Below are 27,198 nucleotides of genomic sequence, written 5' to 3'. Positions count from 1 at the left end.
GCGGTTGTGTTCGGTGGATGCTATTGATATATATCTATGGTGTTCGGTAACGGGGCATGTGCTGCTTGTGGTTGGGGTAGCGTGAGTTAGTGGTGGGCAGAGCGAGGCTTCGTGAAACACTGAAGCAGTTGAAGCAAATGTGTCGAGGCTTCGAAACGTTTCGATACCTGTCTCTACAGTGACACCTAGTGGGCATTTTCAAGTATTGCTCTGAAACAGCGTCAACAAAGAAACAATTGAGCGAATTGACGAATTGTAATGTATGTTCTGTCAGTGAAGCCACCAGGTGATATGGGGGAGTGGTTAGTGTGCTCGATTGCAATTATATTATACAATTAAGATCATGTTGGATGCGTTGTCAGTCACCATACACTGAACTTTGGAGGTAATTCCCCACTCAGACATGAGCAAGGTTTTAGCCTCCATGAGATGCTGGGCTGTGTGGGTTTGGTAAAACCTCCTTACACCCAATACAACAGTTACCATCTTTGCTTCTGGTGTAATGTAGTGACAAGTTACACCAAGATATCCGTCCATATTGATGGATGACCACATATCAGCCGTAAGACTAACAAATTCTGCCTTTTGTAGGTCCCTCATTGTCTTCTCCTTGGTGCTGTTATACCTTTCAGTGACTATCGTTTTAAGTGCCTTCCGGGATGGGAGGACATAGCTTGGATCAAGCTTGTTCACAAAGGCCCTGAAACCCATATCCTCCACAATAGTGAAGGACTGCAAATCCTTCACCACCATGTCTACAAGAGCCTCATCCAATTCCTTTTGTCTGCCTTATAAAAGAGAAGAGTAAAACTTATTTTCAGTCAAATACATTTAAATTATTTAGATTGAAATAGTCCACAGCTATAAAGACTAATCTGTTGGTTCATTAGTTTGAAACCATCCTGAACAAAGAAGTGTGTATATACGCACACACACACATACACACATAGATCCATACATATATGTATGAATATAGAACTATATTGAATACATTGACTAAGTTTGTGAGGTGCTATTTTTAAATATTCTCATTGAAACTATTTTTAACACGATTGTTAATTGTGATTGGGATGTTAAGTTGTAGGGCTTATGTTGACATAGGCCTAAGTCTTTTTAAAAATATGGATTTTCTAAACAGTGTCTCAATACTTTGTGATCTGACTTAGATTTCATACAATGCATACCTTGCTTAGATGGCCCAGCGGTGCCAATAGGCGGCCTAGGTGCAGGAGCAATGTTACCATCCTCTGCACCCCCCCAAAAGGGCAGGATGAGTGCTCCTCAAATGGCGCATCATGGATGATGTATTATTACAGTAGGCTAGCTGCCTATCACAATACATACATCTCACTTTATTTTGTGTTTCCAAATGGAAATGCTCCCACACCACAGAGGGCCGGCATCTCTTGTGTGGAGCTTCCATTATTATGTAATTTCAATATGAAATAATCTATCAACTAGCCTATGATATCCTATCTGTAACTTGATGTGTTTGTCTCTATCTAACTTATATGAATGTATATGTATGCCTATATGAATGTATCAGTATATCTATCCTAATTATCTGTCAATGTCTATAGCCTATCTATCAATATCTTAATAATTACTTTTAATAGACTAAATATAATTAACCAAATTACACTATAAATATCACTATATCGCAAAATCTCTCTCCTCTCACAAAAACCCACGAAGTGAAGATGCGTTAACTCTACTTTTATACTTTGTGGGAGTTAGGTTGAGACAGATAGTGCAATTGTGTGATTTGTTCCCAACCCTGTCAATCAAACGCCAAATCGGCAGGTATGACACGTCTCGGAACACTTGTGACACGCGCCGGAGCTTCGAATCACCATAGTCACATGACATGGGTGTTTCGAATCATGCTTCGGAGCAGTGTTTCGAAACATCTGCGCTTCGGGATCTCGACACTGTGTCGAAACGTCAGTTTCACGTCAGCCATCCCTACCTAAAACATTATGTTCATTCAGGTGGAACAATAACAATGGGACAGAATAATCCTTTCACAGTCTTTCAAAGCATAATCAAACTAATATAAACATTTCTTTAATCATTTACAAATGCTAAAAATGTAGGATGCCTATTAGTGAGTATATAAATTATATTAATGAACCTATAGGCATAATTTACGTCCAGGGCAGATGATACAGATGCATGTGGTCCATTGTTGGTATAATCAGAAATAGAAATAAACCAAACAGGGCATGCAATGGAGTTTTAAATGTTTTGAACAAGAAAAATATATAATCTATAGACAATTTAAATGAAATTATGTTTTAAAGAAAGCACCAGTTGTACACAAAAATCAGAATGATTCAATTACCCAGTTATTTTTACACAATTTGTTCTTTTCTTTCTATGTCGTCTCTATTTGTTCATGTTTTTATGGACTGTTTGAGAATTTTCGGTAACACATTATTTCGATAGTCCACTTTAGACATTCTAACAGTAAGTAACTTTGCAACTACATGTCAACCAGCAGTCATTACAGTATTAGTAGACTGTCTGCTTAATATCTTCTAACACTTTATTTTTATGGGTTCACAACATACAATATACTAACTATCAGAAACTTTGCAAGTTTACGTCAACTTATTCTACAAACCCTAAACCTACCCTAACAGTCAACTCTGAGAGTTAGTAGACATGTAGTTACAATTTAATGAGAATTAATTGACATGTAGTTGACATGTAGCTAAAAAGTTACTTATAGTTCGTAGCATGTCTAAAGTGGACTATCGAAATAAAGTGTTACCGAAAATTCAAAGATAGGGGGTCAAGTGTGTTCGTTTTGCACTCTTGATATTTTTGGAGTGCCACCCCTTCATTGCTGTGCGCTTTTTGTCTGCATCATAAACGAGTTGTAGATTGTACACACACACACACACACACACACACACATATATATATATATATATATATGTATTTTCGTAGTTTTGTGTATTTCCCATTCATTTCCAATGACGGTCATTTTTGACCGCGAACAACTGTGTGATTTTTTTTTTTACGACCATTTAAGTCCACATTTTTTTTTTTTTTTTTTTTTTTTTTTAGTTACATAGTGAATGTCAGCAGTAATTTTTTTAATTTCCAAACTTTTTTATTTGTATTTATTTAGGTTTTTTTCGGTCTAAAATGACAGAACATTGTTAACCACAGGGTTAAATCGGTCCATGCCCAGGGCACCGCTGAGTCATAATCCGTCCCTCACTGCACAATTTTATCAACGTCAGTGTGAGCAACATGCCGTATAAAAGAAAGTGAAAGTAAAATAAAGTAGTTGTGTTGCCATTTTAGACAAACAGTCGAGTCCTTCCAGCCAAGTATTATTAAATGTTTAATATAAATTTTCATAAAACCTTCGAAAGGAATTTATGTGTAGCTTGGAAAAGATGGAGTTTGTCAATCGGTAGGCTATACATTTTGATGAAGGAATGTTAACGTCTCGAGACTCTTTAAAGGTGACTTTCAGATTGATATTTTTATACATGTTTGACATTTTTTTCATTCTAAATCAAATGAATGGGGGGTTTTGTGTATCGTGATGTAGCCTATGATTTTTCAAAAAGAAAGCCTACCTATTTGGGTGAACGCAGCGGTCATTATCTATTTCTCCAACTGTCATCCGTTCAGATCAATTACAAAGGTGTTCAGTGTTGCTTAATATGTTTAGTTTTGTGTTTGTCATTTCTATCCAGAGGCAGTTGAGATCCGACTATAGCTTCATCATGGGTGACACACAGACCTCCAGAGATGATTTTTCTACAGGATCCGGGTACTTTGAACAAGCGCATTAAATAATATTTTATATTATACAATGCTATGTATATTATTATTAGCTGTATTATATAATGTCTGTCTCTAGAAAAACATGTTAGCCTAATTCATAAAAAGTTTCAAATGTTGATTTCAGATCAGTCATAAATTCAGGATGAATCTTTTCAGAAAACTTTCAAGAAAAACACCCCCCCCCCCCCCCTCCATCCAAAATAATTTAATCTGTTCTGTTATAGTTCAGTTTATCAGAAGAGATTAGAACCAGAGCCCAGCTGTGTGTCTATGAGAAGTGACGAGTCATTTGGACATCTGATAGATTTTAAGAGTGAAGATACACAGACTGATCTCAGGTATAACATTTCTAAAATACATGATTGGCCTTTTTATTTTACAGTGTTTGTTTATTATGCATTTAGGGTATTATGGTGTTCATACTAGATATTTTTTCTTTACCTGATATGAGACACACATATGGGAGTGCTTAGTTCAATGTACACTTATTGCAACAACATAGTGTGTGTAAAAAAAAAAAAAGAAATATGGCTTGGTTTCAGATATAGAATTTCAATTAAACATATGCTTATTATTTTAAACTCCCAGCGTTTGTTTTTAATTAAGTATCAAATGTTGATTTCAGATCAGTCATGAATCCAGGATTAATCTTCTCACCTGAACATTAGAGGGGAAAACATGTATTTTTGGCTGTCTTTTTTTTCATGAAATTTATTGAAAATAATAATATTATTTTCTGTTATAGTTCAGTTTATCAGAAGAGATTAGAACCAGAGCCCAGCTGCATGTCTATGAGAAGTGACGAGTCATTTGGACATCTGATAGATTTTAAGAGTGAAGATACACAGACTGATCTCAGGTATAACATTTCATGATTGAAACATGATTGGCATTTTTATTTTACAGTGTTTTTATAGTCTGAATTTTATATATTATTTTAAACACCCAGCTTTTGTGGACATTTTAAATGGACTGCAATCCTTTTTGTTGGGTACCAGGGCATTATGTAATTCCATTCTAAAAGGCACGATTGGAATTTTTATATATATATATATATATATATATATATATATATATATATTTTATGTATTATGTATTTAGGATACTATGGTATTCATACTAGACATTTTTTCTTTAGCTGATAAGAGACAGACACATCTATGAGAGTGCTTAGTTCAATTTACACTTATTGTAACAACATGGTGTAATATATATATTATATATATTGTATATATATTCGGGGTGACCCCTAATAGTCAACGATTCGATGGTTCGATATGAGGAGCCCGATTCGACTCCCAATCTCACAGTCGAATATTTGCAATTGTGTTATGATCATGACATTTTGGGTATATTGGGGTGCTCAATGTCTGATTTAACATAGAACTACCGGTTTTCTCAGAATAAGTTAATATACAGCCTATTAAGATAATGTTGTAAATAATAATCTGAAAAGAAAGAAGCTTTTGATAAATATTTTTAACATGCGTGAATAAATCCAACCACCCCTATAGATTTAAATTTCACTTAATCCAACATCTTGGCGGCAAAGATTTAAATCTTTAACAAAACAGAGTGAAAGACTGGATTTTTTCGATCAGGTAGGGTGTAAGTGATTTTAAAATATTTCAGCTGGTTTATGTATATCGTGTATATTATTTATCTCGTATAAGATGCATTTGAGTTACGCTACCGTGGTCAAGCCAGCCGCAGTCCAGAAAAATACGGTCAAGCCAGCCGCAATTGAAATTAAAATATGTGCGCGCGTATTACTATGCGTACGGTAATTGCAGGCCCAACACAGAGGCAGTGTTAATTTTGGCAGGCATTTTTGATTTAGTCTTAGGCTGTGTTCGAAATGCCATACTATCCTACTACTCTTACTATTTCTGCAGCATCCAGTATGTATGCTGCTCATAGTATTCACATGAATAGTATGTGAATTTTCTGTATGCATGGAATGCCCGGATTACCTGCTACATTTGCTGAAATTTGATGTATGCATCTGAAGACGCTGCGTGGGATACTGTTTCCCAGAATGCAACGCGCTCCATGTGAGTCGTGGCCTAATGGTTAGAGAGTCGGACTTGTAATCCAAAGGTTGCGGGTTCGAGTCTCCGGCCGGCAGGAATTGTAGGTGGGGGGAGTGAATGTCCAGCGCTCTCCCCACCCTCAATACCACGACTGAGGTGCCCTTGAGCAAGGCACCGAACCCCCAACTGCTCACCGGGCGCCGCAGCATAAAATGGCTGCCCACTGCTCCGGGTGTGTGTTCACGGTGTGTGTGTGTTCACTGCTGTGTGTGTGCACGTTGGATGGGTTAAATGCAGAGCATGAATTCCGAGTATGGGTCACCATACTTGGCTGAATGTCACTTCACTTCTTCTTCTATAAAACAGTATGCAATAACATATTAGACAACATTTTAGTGTAAATTATCATAAATTTTATTTGATGAACGCCACTTTATTGGGACAAAAACCTACTAACAGCTAAGCACACTGTATTATTAATGAGGTGTTTAATCTCCACTTTTCAAATATTTACTTAATTTTTTATTGAAAATAAACGCCTTTCTGATCTGGTATGTGATGGGAAAAGGAGTTGCACGAGTTTGACAAAAGCCGAAATCAAACTCGGATCGCTCGCATCAACAGCAGCTCATATCTTTTACTCTCTCCGCCACTGATTCTACAGAAATACACGTGTCTTCTGCAGAGCTGTCTATCACAGGCAGGCATTGGTGGGCGGAGTTAATGTAAATAGCCTCTGACAACAAATTGGTCTATTTGTCTTTAGAGTAAATACACTCCATTTCTTATTAGAGCTGTTTGCATCGGAATTTAATTCTGTTTGCTTAATTGAAATATTAATTCTAGTTATATATATAATTTATTTATATATTATATTACTGCAATATTAATATTATTATGTAATATCTTTGAAACAATGTATAAAGCGCTATAGAGATAAAGGTGACGTCATTTGACTTGATCGGAAAAGTGCCGTAGAGATTAAAGTACAATTTATGTCCTACAAATGATATTGTTTTTAAATGCACAGCGATAGTTTGTAGATTACATGTATATGTATAAACATGCATATACAAGTGTAACATTTATAATTATTATTCCCCGCCTCCAGTTCACTCACGCGTTTGAAGATGAAAGGTCACATGGAGTGCGTTGCATTCTGGGAAACAGTACCCCACGAAGCGTCTTCAGATGCATACATCAAATTTCAGCAAATGTAGCAGGTAATCCGGGCATTCCATGCATACAGAAAATTCACATACTATTCACAGTATTCACACAGCATACTGCAGTATAGTAGAAGTTGTATGATAGTATGCCATTCAGAACACAGCTTCTGTACTGATTTCAGTATACTTGAGTTATATTTAGCAGATTCTGGCAAATATAGTAGGTCATCCGGGTATTTCATGCATACAGCAAATGTGCATACAAGAGCAGCATACATACTGGATGCTGCAGAAATAGTAAGAGTAGTATGATAGTATGGCATTTCGAACACAGCCATTCTAAATAACGGTCGCCTTGAAAAACTCACGGTGGGGGGTCAGCCAGATTATTTTAAATTTATGTGTGAAAGGGTTATATGTTGTATGCGATCTAATGTGATCAGTGACCCAAGCACTGATGGACCAAAGAGCGCGCATTTCGACATTTGCAGTAAAAACTTGAAATATAAATTCTCAGAAAATGCATTTAATACCAATATATTGAAATGTCTGTACTCCATTAATAAAGGAGTCCAGACATTGGAAAAATATCAGTCCACATGCGTTTCATATTTAATATGAGGGAAATAGACATGCATGCATGCGTGACACAAAAAACTTTAACTTTTAGGTAGCAAAATATTTTTTAGTAATTCTGTCAGTTACACTAAGGTTAGATTTCATTGAAGGTAAATTGGAGCGGCCACACTCCACGTAACGCCCACAGACGTGAAGTGAACGAGACAGAGGCTGTCCGGTACTGTCTGAAATGGTTAACTCTGTGGTGATGCATGTGCAAAACAGATTTAACTAATCGTAAAGTCAATCAGGATACATAACACAAAAGGCCTACACTAACCTACAGTAACCTCCCCCCCCCAAGAACCCCCCCCCCCCCCCCCCCCCCCCCTCTCACAATATAGTTCCCACGTCCCTGAGCCTATAGGATGTATTTTGAATGTTCGGTAGTCCTCAAATAACATTTTAGTCTCGTCTTGTTAACGAAGACGCGCATAAATTTCGTCATAGTTTTTATCATCAGATATTAGTTTTAGCTCGCCAACGTCTCGTCTTAGTCACAGAAAAAAGGTTAGTTGACGAATATTTTTCGTCGTCGTCTTTGTCAACGAAATTAACACTGCACAAAGGGAACTTGCATTCAAAGCGCTTTTCATTGTAGCTGCCATTCCAGAATTGAGATGTAATGATATTTTCCGTTATTTTTTCTGTTTGTTTTATGTACATCTGCTTAATATTCGTGTTATTAATTGCTGTCTTTGTATCTGTATTAGGCCTACTATATTCTTCTACCTGCATTTCATTGCAAGATTTGTAGAAAAGGAGATATGGGACAATCGATTTAGAGGGGGTTTACGACCCCGTTTCTAATAAGTACAAGAAATGAGTGGTCAGTTCTTAAACAGGACGTCCTACACTATATGCACGCCTCATATGAAACCATTTTACTGCAGCGTTTTCGAGATATGGGACATTACATTTTGAGGACTATAAAGACCACATTTCTAATAAGTACAAGAACTGAATGGTCAGTTCTTATATGGGATGTCTCATACTATATGCACACCTAATATGAAATCATTTTACTGCAGCATTTTTGAGATATGGGACATTATTACATTTTGAGGGGATATAGACCCCATTTCTAATAAGTACAAGAAATGAATGGTCAGTTCTTATATGGGACGTCCCATACTATATGCATACCTCATATGAAACCATTTTACTGCAGCGTTTTCAAAATATGGGACATTATTCGATGTAGAGGGGTACAAAGACCCAATTTCTAATAAGTACAAGAAATGAACGGTCAGTTCTTATAGAGGACATCCCATACTATATACACACCTCATATAAAACCATTTTACTGCAGCATTTTCGAGATATGGGACATTATTCAATTTAGAGGGGTATAAAGACACCGTTTCTTATAAGTAGAAAAAAGCAATAGTCAAGTATTTTACTAGACGTCCCATGCTATATGCACACCTCATAATAATCATTTTTACTACACCGTTTTGAAGAATTGTTGCATTATTCAACTTCAGAGGGCATGTAAGTTGAAGAAAAGAATGATCAGTTCATATACAAGACATCTCATGCTATCTACATACCTCATATGAAATTTTTGTAACATTTTGAGTAATGTGCTATTGTCTAATTTCAGTGTCCCGAAAACACCCCATTTATAATAAGAAGAAATGGACGATCAGTTCTTATATGGCACATCCCATATTTTATGCACACCTCATATGAAAACAGTTTGCTGCAGAATTTTAGACATAGAAATGGGGTCTTTATAGTCCTCAAAATGTAATAATGTCCCATATTTCAAAAATGCTGCAGTAAAATGGTTTCATATGAGGTGTACAAATAGTATGGTACACCCCATATAAGAACTGACCATTCATTTCTTGTACTTATTAGAAATGGTGTATTTGTAACCCTCTAAATTGAATAATGTCCATATCTTGAAAACACTGCAGTAAAATGGTTTAATATGAGGTGTGCATATAGTATGGGATGTCCTCTATAAGAACTGACCATTCATTTCTTGTCCTTATTAGAAATGGGGTCTTTGTACCCCTCTACATCGAATAATGTCCCATATTTTGAAAACGCTGCAGTAAAATGGTTTCATATGAGGCATGCATATAGTATGGGACGTCCCATATAAGAACTGACCATTCATTTTTCTACTTATTATAAATGGTGTCTTTATAGTCCTCAAAATGCAGTAATGTCCCATATCTCAAAAATGCTGCAGTAAAATGGTTTCATATGAGGTGTACAAATAGTTTGGGACGTCCTCTATAAGAACTGACTGTTCATTTCTTGTACTTATAAGAAATGGGGTATTTATCCCCCTCAAAATGTAATAATGTCCCATATCTCAAAAATGCTGCAGTAAAATGGTTTCAAATGAGGTGTGCATATAGTATGGGATGCCCTCTATAAGAACTGGCCATCCTTTTATTGTACTTATTAGAAATGGGGTCTTTATAGTCCTCAAAATGTAATAATGTCCCATATCTCAAAAATGTTGCAGTAAAATGTTTCATATGAGGTGTGAATATAATATGGGACGTCCCATATAAGAACTGACCATTCATTTCTTGTACTTATTAGAAATGGTGTCTTTATATCCCTCTAAATCGAATAATGTCCCATACCTCAAAAATGCTGCAGTAAAATGGTTTCATATGAGGTGTGCATATAGTATGGGATGTCCTCTATAAGAACTGACCATCCATTTCTTGTATTTATTAGAAATGGTGTCTTTGTACCCCTCTAAATCGAATAATATCCAATATCTCAAAAATGCTGCAGTAAAATGGTTTCTGTAACGTAATACAAGTAATATTAATACGTAATTTAAAGAAATAGTTTAATTAGCTCAAAGGGAATCATTTATGATTTTATAAGGAATTTGAACAGAATCAGTGTCACGGCGATTCACTGAACGAGCCGTATAACAAACTCTGCTCTGGATATTAAAATCCAAAATATAGTGAAAACACTATTTAATAGCACAGTAACAAGATCGGCAGATCAAGACATTAACTTCAAGTCAAGTCAAGTCAGCTTTATTGTCAATTCTTCCACATGTACAGCACATACATACAGAGAATTGAAATTGCATTACTCTCAGACCCTTGGTGCATACAGTTAACATTAAACACGTTCAGATACAGATAAATACAGTTTAAACATATGTACATACAACTATACAAATATACAAATGAGGATATTGTAGAAAAAAATAAGAATTAGATCGATAAGTGGCATAAGGCGCATGGCAGATAGAGTGCAAAACCAGTAAAATAAAAACAACACTGTGTAGATATATTTGTAGTGCAAAAGAGCTTATCAGTCTGAGGACATTGTAGAAAAATAAAAAAGAGAGATAGATAAAGTGCATAAGGCACATGGCAGAATAGATGGAGTGCAAACCAGTTGAATTTACAAAAACAAAACTGTGTAGATTTGTTTTGTTGTGTTTTGTTATGAGTGTAGTGCAAGAAGAGCTTATCAGTCTGTTAAAGTGACAAGTCGAAGTGACTGTTCGGATAGATTTTTGTCAGACTATCCGAAGAGGTAATTTGCAGTCAATGTTGGATGGGTAGTGATCAGCCAGTGCTGCACAAGTGACAGGTACCGGTCACAGTTTGTTGGTCTGTGGGGGGGGGGGGTCACAGAGTCAGAGTTCCTAGTGTGTTGCTGTGTTAAATGGGGGTGAAAGAGGGTAGGGGGGGCAAGGACGGGAGGGAGTTCGGCTTCCTGACAGCCTGATGTATGAAGCTGTCCTTCAGTCTGCTGGTCCTCGCCTGGAGACTCCGCAGTCTCCTCCCTGATGGCAGCAGACTGAAGAAGCTGTATGTCGGGTGGGTGGGATCGCCTGCAATGCGGAGGGCTTTGCGGGTGAGACGGGTGCTGTAGATGTCCTGGAGGGAGGGGAGAGAGACACCAACGATCTTCTCAGCTGCTCTCACTATGCGTTGAAGTGACTTGCGGCAGGATGCGTTGCAAGCGCCATACCACACAGTGATGCAGCTAGTTAGGATGCTCTCGATGGTGCCTCTGTAGAAGGTGCACATGATGGGGGCCGGGGCTCTGGCTCTTCTGAGTTTGCGGAGGAAGTAGAGACGCTGCTGTGCTTTCTTGGCCAGTGCTACAGTGTTGTTAGTCCAGGAGAGGTCCTCAGTGATGTGCACACCCAGGAACTTGGTGCTGCTCACTCTCTCCACAGTCGCACCGTTGATGGTCAGAGGGGCATGCTGAGTGTGTACTCTCCTGAAGTCAACAACAATCTCCTTCGTCTTCTTCACATTCAGAGAGAGATTGTTGTCACTGCACCACCCGGCCAGGCGGCTCACCTCGCTCCTGTAGTTTGTCTCATCTCTGTTGCTGATGAGACCCACCACAGTCGTGTCATCCGCAAACTTAATGAAAATGTTGGAGTTGTGTGATGGTGTGCAGTCGTGGGTCAGCAGAGTGAAGAGGAGGGGGCTCAGCACACATCCTTGGGGGGCCCCAGTGTTCAGTGTGATGGTGCTGGATGTGTTACTGCCGACCCGTACTGCTTGAGGTCTCCCGGTCAGGAAGTCCAACAGCCAGTTGCACAGAGAGGTATTGAGCCCCAGCTGGGCCAGTTTGTGAGTGAGCTGTTGAGGGATGATTGTGTTGAATGCTGAACTGAAGTCTATGAACAGCATCCTGACATATGAGTCTTTTTTCTCCAGATGTGTGAGGGCTGGAGGGAGGGCAGTGGTGATGGCATCATCGGTCGAGCGGTTGGACCTATATGCAAACTGGAAGGGGTCCAGGGAGGGGGGGAGGACAGACTTGATGTGGTGCAAGACTAGCCGTTCAAAGCACTTCATGAGGATGGGAGTGAGTGCTATTGATGGGAGTGAGTGCTATTGTGAGCAGAAAACTTGTGAGCAGAAAACACAAGATACTTCTCTTTTCAATATAAATCAGATTTTATTTATATAAACCTAAGACATAAACTAATCTAACACATGAACACAAGCATTCACACATTCACACGTTGCAGGAAGAGAGAAAGTGAGGAAAGGATGAGTTTAAGAGAATGAAAATGTGAAATCCCAAGTTTACAGCAATATGTTCAATTGCATAGACCTGAACAACCATCAATCACTTATTTAACCCTCACTTTGAGTTTCTCAATGAGGCTAAGATTTATATTAAAGACACCAATTCAGAGCTTGGAGGCGTTACTTGCTTGCATTGCCTGTGTTACGGGTTTCCTTTGTGTCGTCGTTGCAGACAGGGGGTTCCCCGAAGTGTCTGATTGGTTGAGAGTTCAGTAGTCTTTGAAGTGAGGTCTTGGGCGTTGGCTGAGGATGCGGAGTTGGTCTGGTCGAAGTTTGAAGCGAGTGCAGTTGGAGCTGGACTTTGTAGCAAACTTACATTAGAACACGAAACTCCACGGAAAGACAAGAAACTAAAGTAAAAGAGTAAAAAAGATGTAACGAGACTAAGTTGTTTTCCTTCTCATTATTGCACGTGGGCCAGAGCAAGCTCAAAGAGCAGCACGCGGTGGCAAAAGAGAAGAAGAGAGTAACTAAGAGAGCATTTTTACGAAGAAGAGTAAGAGCGACAAAAGGAAGAGAGACGAGAAAAAGGGACAAGCGTTTTTAAACTCGGCTTTCAGACCGTCCCATCTGGACGTCTTGACCAATTAGATACTGTCCTTGCTTGGGGTATTGCTTTGTTTCTCCACCCCACTAATAAATCGTTATCTGTTCAGTCAGAGGTCCGAACTTTACAGGCTCTTGCAAAGTATACTTTTGAACATCGATTTCTATAACAAGACTATGATACATTTGACAAAGAATTGATTGGAAGAAACATTTAAAGCATGAATTTTCAAACTCATACATACCACACATGCATCTGAATCCTTCAGCTATTACCACTACATACACAATGAGTGATTAAAACAAGGATATTCAAATGTGTGTTACATACACAATATGCAGTTATGCATAGAAATTATTAGTTTCATTAAAAATTGAAAATGAAAGTCTTTTATGTAGTTCTATGGAGAACGAAGGCATGTTCTTTTAGACAAAGGAATTTTGGTTTGGTCGGTCTTCTATATGTGGAGACCTGTCCAAGAGAGTCTGTAGCTCGTGATTTTCTATCACAGGTTTACATGTGAACATCAGTCTTGATTACTTGCAACAATTTTGACAGTCTCCTTCTTGAACTGGAATTATTAATAAGTATTCTTTTGTCTCAATGTTGCAAGCTGTTTTGTGAAAGAGGCTTGCTGGTTAGTTTGCTTCAAACTAGCTGGTGCTCGGATCTGGACAGATTTATTACATCCCGTTTCTTGGAGCCTCTCTGAATTCCAGCTCCTCAGGTTTCAATGTTCTGATCGCCTCTTCACTTTGTCTGATTCAGTCTCTGATATCTTACATTTCATATGAGGTGTGCATATAGTATGGGACATCCCATGTAAGAACTGACCATTCATTTCTTGTACTTATTAGAAATGTGGTCTTTATAGTCCTCAAAATGTAATAATGTCCCATATCTCAAAAATGCTGCAGTAAAATGGTTTCATATGAGGTGTGCATATAGTATGGGATGTCCTCCATAAGAACTGACCATTCATTTCTTGTCCTTATTAGAAATGGGGGTCCCACTTTATATTAGGTGGCCTTAACTACTATGCACTTACATCAAAATATAAGTACAATGTACTTATTGTGTTCATATTGTATTGCAAAACACTTTTGCTGCTATTGAGGTGGGATACGGGTAAGGTTAGGGACAGGTTTGGTGGTCTGGGTAGGTTTAAGGGTGGGTAAAGGTGTAAGGGATGGGTCAACAGTTTAATTATAAATGTAATTACAGAAATTAATTACAAATGTAATTACATATTGTGTACATACATGTTTTTTCATTGTCCTTATATTTCTTTAAATACCTATAAGTACACTGTATCAAATGATTAATTTAAATGTAAGTACATAGTAGTTAAGGCCACCTAATATAAAGTGGGACCGAAATGGGGTCTTTATCCCTCTCAAAATGTAATAATGTCCCAAAATGGTTTCATATGAGGTGTACATATAGTATGGGATGTCCTCTTTAAGAACTGACCGTTCATTTCTTGTACTTATTAGAAATTGTGTCTTTATAGTCCTCAAAATGTAATAATGTCCCATATCTCAAAAATGCTGCAGCAAAATGGTTTCATATGAGGTGTGCATATAGTATGGGACGTCCCATATAAGAACTGACCATTCATTTCTTGTACTTATTAGAAATTGGGTCTTTATACCCCTCTACATCCAATAATGTCCCATATTTTGAAAACGCTGCAGTAAAATGGTTTCATATGAGGTATGCATATAGTATGGCACGTCCCATATAAGAACTGACCATTCATTTATTTTACTTATTAGAAATGGGGTCTTTATAGTCCTCAAAATGTAATAATGTCCCATATCTCAAAAATGCTGCAGTAAAATGGTTTCATATGAGGTGTGCATATAGTTGTCACGGGGCTGACGAGACGTGAGACGTGCGGATCCATGTGCAAAGCTTTATTATAAAACATGGTCATACAGGCAGGGTCGGGAGACAGCAAACAGGTATGGCAGAGGCAAGACACAGAACAATCCGAAGGGCAGCGTGGGTCGACGATCAGCGTACAGTATCCAGACAGGGCAAGGCAGAGAGAATAATCCAGGAACACGGGCAGGAATCAAGACACAGGAAAACTAACTAAGAAAACAGGGAAACGCTTTGTAAGGTAGACGGGCTAACAATACTCGGCAGTGAGCAATAGCAAGTCCCAGACTTAAATAGTGAGTGAGTGATTGTGAAATGATAATCAGGTGTGGGTGAGATAATGGTGAACAGCTGTGCGTGTAGTCAGTACAATGGATTGTGGGAAATGGAGTCCAGTGTGTTGTGAGTGAAAAAGTCAATGTGGTGAACGGGTGACCTCTAGTGGTGGTTGACCGGGAGAGCATGGACCAGATTCGTGACAATAGTATGGGACGTCCCATATAAGAACAGACCATTCATTTCTTGTACTTATTAGAAATGGGGTCTTTATAGTCCTCAAAATGTAATAATGTCCCATATCTCAAAAATGCTGCAGTAAAATGGTTTCATATGAGGTGTGCATATAGTATGGGACGTCCCATATAAGAACTGACCATTCATTTCTTGTACTTATTAGAAATGGTGTCTTTATACCCCTCTAAATCGAATAATGCCCCATACCTCAAAAATGCTGCAGTAAAATGGTTTCATATGAGGTGTGCATATAGTATGGGATGTCGTATATAAGAACTGACCATTCATTTCTTGTACTTATTAGAAATTAGGTCTTTATAGCTCTCTAAAGTGTAATAATGTCCCATATCTCAAAGATTCTGCAGTAAAATGGTTTCATATGAGGCGTGCCTATAGTGTAGGACGTCCTGTTTAAGAACTGACCATTCATTTCTTGTATTTATTAGAAATGGGGTCGTAATACCCCTCTAAATCGACTAATGTCCCATATCTCCTTTTCTACGAATCTTGCAATGAAATGCAGGTAGAAGAATATAGTAGATCTAATACAGATACAAAGACAGCAATAAATAACACAAATATTAAGCAGATGTACATAAAAACAAACAGAAAAAATAACGGAAAATGTCATTATATCTCAATTCTGGGCGTCTAGAATGAAAAGCGCTTTGAATGCTTTTTCCCTCCGTGTTGGTCCTGGATCCACTGGAGCGTGCTCTGGGCTGGAGTCAGCGGTGGCCGGCGGGCTTGGGTGAGCTGCGGACAGTGGCGTTGATTTCCCCGTGGACAGCGGGCTTGAGAGTAGACCAACCAAAACAGACAGGACTTAAATACAACGGTTAATTACAGATAATAACTAAAACACAGCTGAACAGAATTAACTCATAATCACCTAAACCAGGACAGGAAACAAACCAAATATGGACTCAAGAGGGTGGGAAACACGACACGACACAGGACTGACAGTATTTCAATTAAACATATGCTTATATTATTTTAAACACCCAGATTTTGTCTTAATTAATAAGAAAGTGTCAAATGTTGATTTCAGATCCATCATAAATCCAGGATGAATCCTCCCACCTGAACATTAGAGAAAAAAAAAAAAAAATCCTGTTTTTTGGTGGTTGTTGTTGTTTTTTTAAATTAAATTTATTGAAAACAGCAACTAAAGTATTTTCAATTGGCTTTCATTAAAATGTTTTGAAGATCTTACATTAAGGTGAATATCATCCAAAATAATTTAATCTGTTCTGTTATAGTTCAGTTTATCGGAAGAGATTAGAACCAGAGCCCAGCTGCATGTCTATGAGAAGTGACGAGTCATTTGGACATCTGATAGATTTTAAGAGTGAAGATACACAGACTGATCTCAGGTATAACATTTCTAAAAGACATGATTGGCATTTTTATATATTTTTGTATTTTTTATTTATTTTTTATGTATTATGCATTTAAGGTATTATGGTATTCATACTAGACATTTTTTCTTTACCTGATAAGAGACACATCTATGAGAGTGCTTAGTTCAATTTACACTTATTGTAACAACATAATGTTAAATAAATAAATAAAGTAATGTCTTGGATTCAGACATACTATTTCAATTAAACATATGCTTATATTATTTTAAACATGCACCTTTTGTTCTTAATTAATAAGAAAGTGTCAAATGTTAATTTCAGATCCGTCATAAATCCAGGATGAATCTTCCCACCTGAACATTAGAGAGAGAAAATATATATATATTTTTCCTGATTTTTTTAAATGAAATTTATTGAAAACAATGACTAAAGTCTTCTCAAGTGGCTTTCATTAAAACATTTTTTGAAGATCTTACATTAAGGTGAATACCATCCAAAATAATTTAATTTGTTCTTTTATAGATCAGTTTATCAGAAGAGATTAGAACCAGAGCCCAGCTGCATGTCTATGAGAAGTGACGAGTCTTTTGGACATCTGATAGATTTTAAGAGTGAAGATGCACAGACTGATTTCAGGTATAACATTTCTAAAATACATGATTGGCATTTTTATTTTACAGTGTTTTTATAGTCTGCATTTTATTTTTATAGTCTGCATTTTATATAATTTTATTATTTTAAACACCCAGCTTTTGTGGACATTTTAAATGGACTGCAATCCTTTTTGTTGGGTACCAGGGCATTATGTAATTCCAGGGAATGTGCAAGCAGGTGCTGCTGATAAGTCAGAGCTGAAGAAGAAGAAGAAAAAATATTCTATCTCTAGATTTCAAACCCTTATAAACTCTTATATTCTCAAAAAAAAATCGCCAACTAACTGGGATGAATCTAATACAATTGCACTTGAAATCAATCCTGCTGTTGGTAGAAAAACATTGTTTTTCTGGGAACATATCATCCACACATACTGCATATACACTGAGTTCATCTTTGAAAAATGGGGGCAAAAAGAAAATGTTATGTTTATATGTTTTGTTCAAAGATCTAAGACTTTTTCTATGTACGCAAAAGGCCTATTTCTCTCAAAGTCAAGTCAAGTCACCTTTATTTATATAGTGCTTTTAACAATACAGATCGTGTCAAAGCACTTAACAGTATAAAATTGGAGGATAGAGTGTCAGTAATGTATAATAATAATATTAAACACTCAATTTTCAGTTAAAGGCATTTCATTACTGAATTCAGTGATGTTATTGTCTAGCTCAGTTTAGTTTAAATAGTATCTGTGAAATGAAATTGACGATAATCGATAGAAATCAAATATCCCCGACTGAGTGAAAGTGGCAAGGAACCAAAACTCCCTCTGTGACAGAATGGAGAAAGAAACCTTGGGAGAAACCAGGCTCAGTCGGGGGGCCAGTTCTCCTCTGGACAGGATATTATTGTTTATTTATTGTTCAAATATTGTTCACAAATGTTGTTCACAAATCTGTCTAAATCTGTGTTAGTGAGCACTTCTCCTTTGCTGAGATAATCCATCCACCTCACAGGTGTGGCATATCAAGATGCTGATTAGACAGCATGATTATTGCACAGGTGTGCCTTAGACTGACCACAATAAAAGGCCACTCTAAAATGTGCAGTTTTATCACACAGCACAATGCCACAGATGTCACAAGTTTTGAGTGAGCGTGCAATTGGCATGCTGACTGCAGGAATGTCCACCAGAGCTGTTGCCTGTGAATTGAATGTTAATTTCTCTATCATAAGCTGTCTCCAAAGGCGTTTCAGAGAATTTGGCAGTACATCCAACCGGACTCACAACCGCAGACCACGTGTAACCACACCAGCCCAGGACCTCCACATCCAGCATCTTCATCTCCAAGATCGTTTGAGACCAGCAACCCGGACAGCTGCTGCAACAATCAGTTTTCTGCACACACTGTCAGAAACCGTCTCAGGGAAGCTCATCTACATGCTCGTCGTCCTCATCGGGGTCTCGACCTGACTGCAGTATACGACAGCATGTTCCAGTTCCTGCCAATATCCAGCAACTTTGCACAGCCATTGAAGAGGAGTGGACAACCTGTTCAACTCTATGCGAAGTAGATGTGTTGCACTGCATGAGGAAAATGGTGGTCACACCAGATACTGACTGGATCCCCCCCCCCAATAAAGTAAAACTGCACATTTTAGAGTGGCCTTTTATCGTGGCCAACCTAAGGCACGCCTGTGCAATAATCATGCTGTCTAATCAGGATCTTGATATGCCACACCTGTGAGGTGGATGGATTATCTCAGCAAAGGAGAAGTGCTCACTAACACAGATTTAGACAGATTTGTGAACAATATTTGAGAGAAATAGGCCGTTTGTGGACATAGAAAATGTCTTAGATCTTTGAGTTCAGCTCATGAACGTGAGTTCAGCTCATGTTGCGTTTATAATTTTGTTCAGTGTATATACACATACTGCAGTGGCCTATTCGGTACATGCAGAATAGGGCACTCTAAACTCACACACAAGGTTTTGTTAACAGATGAAGATCCCCCTTTATGCTAGAGTCCACTATCTGTGAGGATATTTTAATTAAATTTTAATGAAAGTCTTTTTATTATGTTGATTGGTATGAAAAGATTTTGAATGAAGTAAAGCCAGATTTAAACTTGTAAATTTATTTATTTTTTGTTTATTTCTTCTTTTTCTATTTTGCTGCTTTTATTCTTGTCATGAAAATAGCGCTGGTAGCTGGCATGATGTTAAATTATAAGCAATCAGTCATATATTATTTTACTTATATTTACATTATATAAAGCCAACAAAAAATTGTCTTGATTAATGTTTGTATGAAGTTGTTGTTGTTTTTATTGTTATTATTATTATTATTACAGTTTAGCAGTTGATTTGATAAGTAGTGCATTTACAAAGTAAATTAACTTTGTAAAACGTTTTGTAGAATTATTAAGGTAATGAGAAAAATCCACCAATATCAGACTGTCTGATTCTCTTCATGATGTTTAAGGACAATCCTACAACCCAGTTCAGCTGTAACAAAACCCATCTGTAAGAAGAATGACCACTCTACGAATCAACTACAGGACTTTAATAAAAGCAGGTATGTTGGCGTCAGGTAAATTGTAGGAATTTATTTGTGATTTGAGATAATCACACATAACTCAAATACATTAATAATGGACACATTTCATAAACCTTATGATATGTTCAGTGTCTCATGATACAGAAAACAAAGTCATTTTCCTGAATATATTTTTTTCCTCTATATTTAATTTGTGTAATAATATGGTATTAATTTTACAGCCATGAAGTCCTCAACAAGTTTAGATCAAATATGATGAAGAAGTTTCAATGTATGTATGAGGGAACAGCAAAGCAGGGAAACCCAACACTGCTGAATGAGATCTATACAGAGCTCTATATCACAGAGAGTGAGAGGGGAGAGATCAGTAATAAGCATGAAGTGAGACAGATTGAGGCACAATCCAGGAGAACAACAACAGAGGACACGCCGATCAAATGCAATGACATCTTTAGGCTTTTACCTGGACAAAACACACCCATCAAAACTGTGCTAACAAAGGGAGTCGCTGGCATTGGAAAAACAGTCTCTGTGCAGAAGTTCATCCTGGACTGGGCTGAAGGGAAAGCGAATAAGGACATCCAGCTTATATTTCCACTTCCTTTCAGAGAGCTTAATTTTATGAAGGACAAAACACTCAGTCTTTCAGATCTTCTTCATGTCTTTTTCCTTGAAACAAAAGAAATGGATATATCCAGTGACAAATATAAAGTGTTGTTCACCTTTGACGGACTGGACGAGTGTCGTCTGTCTCTGGATTTTCAGAGCAATGTGAGGGTGCATGATGTAAATGAATCAGCTTCAGTGCATGTGCTGCTGATAAACCTCATTGTAGGGAATCTGATTCCCTCTGCCCTCATCTGGATCACCTCCAGACCAGCAGCAGCTGATCTCATTCCTTTTGTGTGTGTCCATCGAGTGACAGAGGTACGCGGCTTCGATGAGCCACAGAAGGAGGAATACTTCAGGAAGAGAATCAGCGATCAGAGTCTGGCCAACACAATCATCACACACCTGAAGTCATCAAGGAGCCTCTACATCATGTGCCACATCCCAGTGTTCTGCTGGATCTCAGCCACTGTTCTAGGGAGAATGTTGAGTGAAGCAGAGAGTGGAGAGATTCCCAAGACTCTCACTCAAATGTACACACACTTTCTGATCCTTCAGACCAACATCAAACATGAAAAGGACTATGACAAATATGTGACAGATGAAGACATGATCCTCAAACTAGGGAAAGTGGCATTTCAGCAGCTTCTGAAAGGCAATATGATCTTCTATGAGAAAGACTTAAGAGAGTGTGGCATTGGTGTGACAGAAGCATCAGTGTATTCAGGATTGTGCACTCAGATCTTCAGAGAAGAGTTTGGCTTGTATCATGGGAAAGTCTTCTGCTTTGTTCATCTGAGTGTTCAGGAACATCTAGCAGCTCTATATGTGCACCTCTCCTGTATAAACAACAACATAAATGTATTTGACCCAATCACTAACCCGAATGCTTTGTCTAAATTTATGGACTGGTTTCAACTCACGTTTAAACATGTTTCATTTTTTGAGTTACATCAGAGAGCTGTGGATGAGGCTCTACAGAGCAAAACTGGACATCTGGACCTCTTCCTGCGGTTCTTTCTGGGTCTGTCAGTGGAGTCTCATCAGATTCTCCTACAAGGACTAATGACACTGAGAAGACACAGATCTGACAGCAATGTGAAAACAATTGAGTACATCAAGGAAAAGATCAGGACCATTGACTCTCCAGAGAAATCCATCAATCTGTTTCACTGTCTGAATGAATTGGGTGACCATTCACTAGTGGAGGAAATACAACAGTATCTGAAATCCGGAACAATAAGTGAAGCCAAGCTCTCTTCATCTCAGTGGTCAGCTGTAGTTTTTGTGTTGATGACATCAGAGAAAAAGCTGGATGAGTTTGATCTTAATGAATTTGTCGGAGTAAACAATAAAGCTGAAAAACTGGCTGTTCTTCAGAAACTTCTGCCTGTGATTAAAGTTCAGTAAGTATCACTGAGAACAATCACTTTACTGTTAAAGTAAAGGAAATTCAAAAGCTCATAATTCTTAAAAACAAACACACATGTTGCATCAGTTATTGGAGAAACATAGTTGCATACTTGACACACTTTGGTGAAAACAACTGATATTAATCATTCTTTTATTATTATTATTTTATTATTGTTATTATTATTATTATTAATCTTTCTGAAATTAATTTATTTCTAATACCCTATAATATATGGGGAAAATGATGGGGAGATGCATAAGCGCTGATTTATGCTTCTACCAGGGGTGCCCACCCGCCATACAAAAATGCCCCTGCACAATTGAATTAAATCTATAACGGTATTAAATTTAGATCTGCTCATTTTGCATCAGATTTCTTTTTACAGCTTTGAGCAGTATAACCAGTCACACACGATTCTGTTGAGTTTATGAATGCAATAGCTAATCAGAGGCATTCAGATTAGTCATCGCTAAAACGCCAGAGTTTCATTCAATGCTCGTGCTCACTGACTGAATTCTGCACTTTCTAAAACAGCAAATTGCAGATCTACATACAATTCAAATAAGAGATTAATTTCACAATGTAGACAGTTTAATTGATGATAATGGGAGATTTTAGTGTTTAAATTCATCATAGATTGAAATCACTGATAATTTCATAATGTAGGCTACAGTAAATGTTCTTTGCTTGCTTTCTGTTTAAAATATATTTGCTGAATAACTGTGGAAATTAAAGTGTTATATAATTAGTAACCTATAATGTTTTTTTATTATTAAATTGTGATCATGTTAAATACAATTTAAGTTGTATTAAAATATTTATGACATGATTATATCTGGTAGCCTACTTGCCTAAAAAGGGGAGTTTATGGTGTGCGTAGTTAAACTAAAAAGTGGACATAATCTAAGTACACCTGTGCCATGTGCTTCAAACGATGCGCTTAGATCATTAAAATAGTGCCCTAAATGTTTTAAAAGTTACATTTTAAACATACAAACAAACAGACATACTGGAATTTACAGAGCAAATAATATTTATAATATATAAGGCTTTAATATTTACAATATATAAACATGACATATATATATAATAAAAAAACAAGGTTATCATGGTTGAGATATCAGCTGATGAGTGTAACATGTATATCATGGGAATAATTTTAATGGGAATAATTAGTCTTTATTTATGCCAGCCAAGATGCAGTATCTTGAACTGAATAGCTTTTTTACTTTTGCACACAGAGTAGTACCTTGAGTTACTGAGTAATTTTGAGACAGTGCCATCTATTGGTGACCAGTGGGATTTTCTTCACTCAATCTAAAAATGGCATCTAATTATTTTCAATTTTCTGTTGATTTTTAGTTCATAGTGTTTAACAAGTATGATTTTCATATTTTTACAGTTTGAGTGATTGTGGTGTCACAGATAAAGATTGTGCTGCTCTGACTTCAGTTCTGAAATCAAACCCCTCACGTCTGAGACAGCTGAATCTGTTTAATAAAAAACTACGAGATTCGGGTGTGAAGCTTCTCTCTGCTGTACTGGAGGATCCTGAGTGTAAAGTGGAGAAACTGTGGTAAGATCATCTCTTTAATAGTCAGACATGTTATTGTATGCAAATTTGACCCTGCAGAGTTTAGCTCACTTACAGTACACCTATAACTCTGAAGACCTGGGCTGCATTCAGCCCCCAAAAAACGGTGCAAAACGTTTATTAAACGGAAACGGTGATGCGTTGAACACCCTGTTCTGATGACGCAGGAGTTGCAACTATGGCAGCTGAGAAGACCATTCTTTGTTCTTTTTGAAGAATTTTCGGAGCCTGATGAAATCTGTATAAATACGTGTTTAATACTGCAAAATACGCTCGATGTTACAGTCGCTGCCCTTGCCGTCGAGAATAAAAGAGAACATCCCAATCGAGTGAAGGGATTTGTGGAAACGGTGGTTCCTAATTATTGTGATCCAACATCTGCCTCGCATTTCAGGATGAAAAGACAAAAATTTCAGGTGAAGGATAATCCACTTCTTACCTCCGAGCCTGTTTTATGATCTGTAAGACCTTATTATTTTTATTGTGAGTATTAGGCTAATCATTATTGCTGATCACTGTTGTTGTGCTATGATATTGTAATATTTGTCATTATATAATCAGAGGAGCAAAGAAAAGTTTATGAAAGTGTCATTCCACAATACAATAGCAAAATATATAAACATGTATAGTATTTTTATGTTTAAAAATTAATCAGTGTCATTAATCAGTGTCTAGCACACCTTCCTAAGGAAAGGATATGGACCAGAAGACATTGTAATTAGGGTACAACGGGGCTAAAGGCCCACCTTAAGAAAAAATGTGCGCATAAAATGTATAATTGCAGAAAAAATATATACGTTGTATTGAACATTAATGGAGCAACAGATTTTCTTTGGGAGGAAAAGACTTAACATGAAACTGTTTATTGCTTTCATGTTCTGGGCTCCTCTGCCGGCAAAGTCCTTTTAGAAAGGCAAATAATATCCACGTAGCTTTAAGGTTAATATAATATTAGTCATATCAACATTAGTATTGTTAACTTTTTTAAATTGTTGTTGGTCATTTAAATTTATGTTTTTTTACCTGACAAGTATCGGAATCGGAATCGGTATCGGTATCGACGATACTGGCCCTGTATTTACTTGGTATCGGATCGATACCAAAATTTGCAGTATCGCACACCCCTACAGGGAAGGGTTCAGGGAAGGGGCGGAGTCCGGTGGCCGCACGCGCTCCCCTCTCGGGGCCGGGAGAGAGTGGCGGCGGCATCTCTTGCACGGTTTCGTCCATCTCCTGGGTTCCCGGCGCTTCTGGGGGATTCGGCGGCCCGGCATCCTGGCCCGTCAGCCGCCTAACGGGTGTGGCAGTCATCCTCGACGCACCCTTCCTGGACCCACGAGGACACCAGCGTGCATGCACGGGGAAGAGACCGGTCTCCCGAGGAGAGGCGCGCTCGGCGTTTAAATGGCGGCGGTGATGAGGCTCTATTCACATCAGGTGCGCCTCATCACACGCCGCCAACCCTAGGTGTTCAGCGCCCCTCCTCTCTCACACACCCACTCCCGTCGGGAGCCTGGTGAAGGGCGGCGAATACGGGACGGGGTGGTGATGATGGACAGGGGGGAGGCAGCCGACTCGTCACAGTATTTAAAATAAAAATACTTCAGTTTGAGCAATTAAAATAAAAATACTGTGTGGAAACGTTTCAAAATACAAAAATGCATATACATATATATATATATATATACATATATATATATATATATATATATATATATATATATATATATTATTCATAATACATAATACATAGTATTCCCTGAACCTGAGCCAAGTAAAGTTAAGTCATCATTATTTATATACCGCTTTTTACAATACAGATTGTGTCAAAGCAGTTTTGCAGTATTAAACAGGAAAATAGTGTATCGAAGGAACCAAAACTCCATCGTTCTCCTCTGGCCAGACGAAACCAGCAATTTAATAGCAGGCTGCAGTAAAGTCAGATTGTGCAGAGATTGTGGCCATCTAGGTAACATGGTCTTCGCTGGGTATCTGTCTCTGGGGCTCATCTAGTTGTCCTGATCTCCTCTGACATTCAGGGCTGTAGAGGTCGCCTCTAGGTGCCGATCCACCATCTGGTCTGGATACGGACTGGATCTGGGTGGCTACATTCACCTCGGAATAAGAATGAAACAGACTAATATTAGCGTAGATGCCACTGAGAACAATAAAGCACATTTTAATTGTAGTAAACACTCTAAACCTTTACACATATTACCTGGAAAGAAAACAAGTCTTAAGGCCATTGTACACTGAGTCCGAAAATTTTGCATGCGTTTTTCAGTTTTTTCGTATTCCCCATCCTTTCCTATCAAAATGTCTTGCTATGGATGCGAAAACGCAGAAAATCGAACCTAATCCAATTTTTTTTTTGACAGACGAAAGTTTCGGAGGCAGTGTACAAATATGATTGACAATGTGAGGTCGTATTTATTTTTTAATGTGCGAAAATATCGGACAGAAATTTCGGACTCAGTCTGCAGAGAACTTTAGTCTTGAAAGTACACACACTCTGTGTAGTTGCCGTGGAGCGTTCTGGTCACGGGCCAGTGTTTGGCACAGTTGCCAAGTCCGCATATTATATGCGACTTTGGGCTTTTTTTTTTTTGTAAAGTTGTGTGAAAAAATCCCTGGTCACGGGTTGCGGTTTTTTGGACTTATTTAAAAAAAATATGGTTGCTTGTTAGGGAAATCTGACAAGCAACTTTGTTTCTTTATTTATGTTTGCCGTATTCTCCAATGCATTGATTGACACTCTATTCACTGACTGGCTATTAACTGCGAGCAGACAATGTAAGTGTCATAGTGTAATTTGCCATATGTTCCACCCCCTCATTGGAGAAAAATCACATTCAAAAATAAGTCGCGTGACACTGTAATCCAAGCGATGATAGAAGTAGACGTAGAGGAGTGGGATGACTTTCTTTTAGCCTAATTTTTACAATGTTTTGTAATATATTAATTATCACAGTCTGTAATAATAAAACAAGTAGTCATATCCTAAAACTAAGAGTAAATACATTTGGTTCGAATAGCCTGGTATGGCAAGATATCTTACAATGTTTTTTTTAACATTTAAACTTAGACCACATTATTAGATTACCTTTTGACTTTGTGAATACACATAAATGACAGCTTAATGATTTTTTAACTTTTTAATAATATTTTTTAATAATATTATATAATATCATATTTTCTTTTTAATATAATATACATTATAATTTAATAAAAAACATATATATATTTTTCTATAATATTTATTTGCCAATTAGTTTTTTTATGCCATTTATTTGATAGTTATGTATACATTATTTTATTTTAAATGGTAGAAAAACCTGTTTTTGACCTCAAAATAAAGCACTTTCCCCTCTGTATATGGCTGTGGGGACGAGCAGTTTTGTGGTGCTTGGAATTCTTTATAATTA

General features: G+C 37.6%; 1 protein-coding gene across 1 annotated transcript in view; it reads left to right on the top strand.

The window, feature by feature from the left end:
• Positions 1-3,273: 3,273 nt before the first annotated feature.
• The window catches only part of LOC306865154 (NACHT, LRR and PYD domains-containing protein 3-like), a 94,926-nt gene continuing 71,001 nt past the window's right edge, over positions 3,274-27,198 (top strand). The window contains exons 1-9 of the mRNA XM_079409567.1: positions 3,274-3,482; positions 3,720-3,796; positions 4,035-4,148; positions 4,556-4,669; positions 16,900-17,013; positions 17,524-17,637; positions 20,082-20,174; positions 20,378-22,171; positions 23,582-23,755. Coding sequence (XP_079265693.1) covers positions 3,456-3,482; positions 3,720-3,796; positions 4,035-4,148; positions 4,556-4,669; positions 16,900-17,013; positions 17,524-17,637; positions 20,082-20,174; positions 20,378-22,171; positions 23,582-23,755 — 2,621 coding nt within the window. The 5' untranslated portion in view covers positions 3,274-3,455. The remainder of the gene's footprint in view (positions 3,483-3,719; positions 3,797-4,034; positions 4,149-4,555; positions 4,670-16,899; positions 17,014-17,523; positions 17,638-20,081; positions 20,175-20,377; positions 22,172-23,581; positions 23,756-27,198) is intronic.

This window comes from Barbus barbus (assembly GCF_936440315.1).
Source record: "Barbus barbus genome assembly, chromosome: 46".
In the NCBI taxonomy this organism is placed as follows: Eukaryota; Metazoa; Chordata; class Actinopteri; order Cypriniformes; family Cyprinidae; genus Barbus; species Barbus barbus.
Note: the sequence above shows the minus strand (reverse complement) of the source record. Positions and strands in the feature narration are given on the sequence as shown.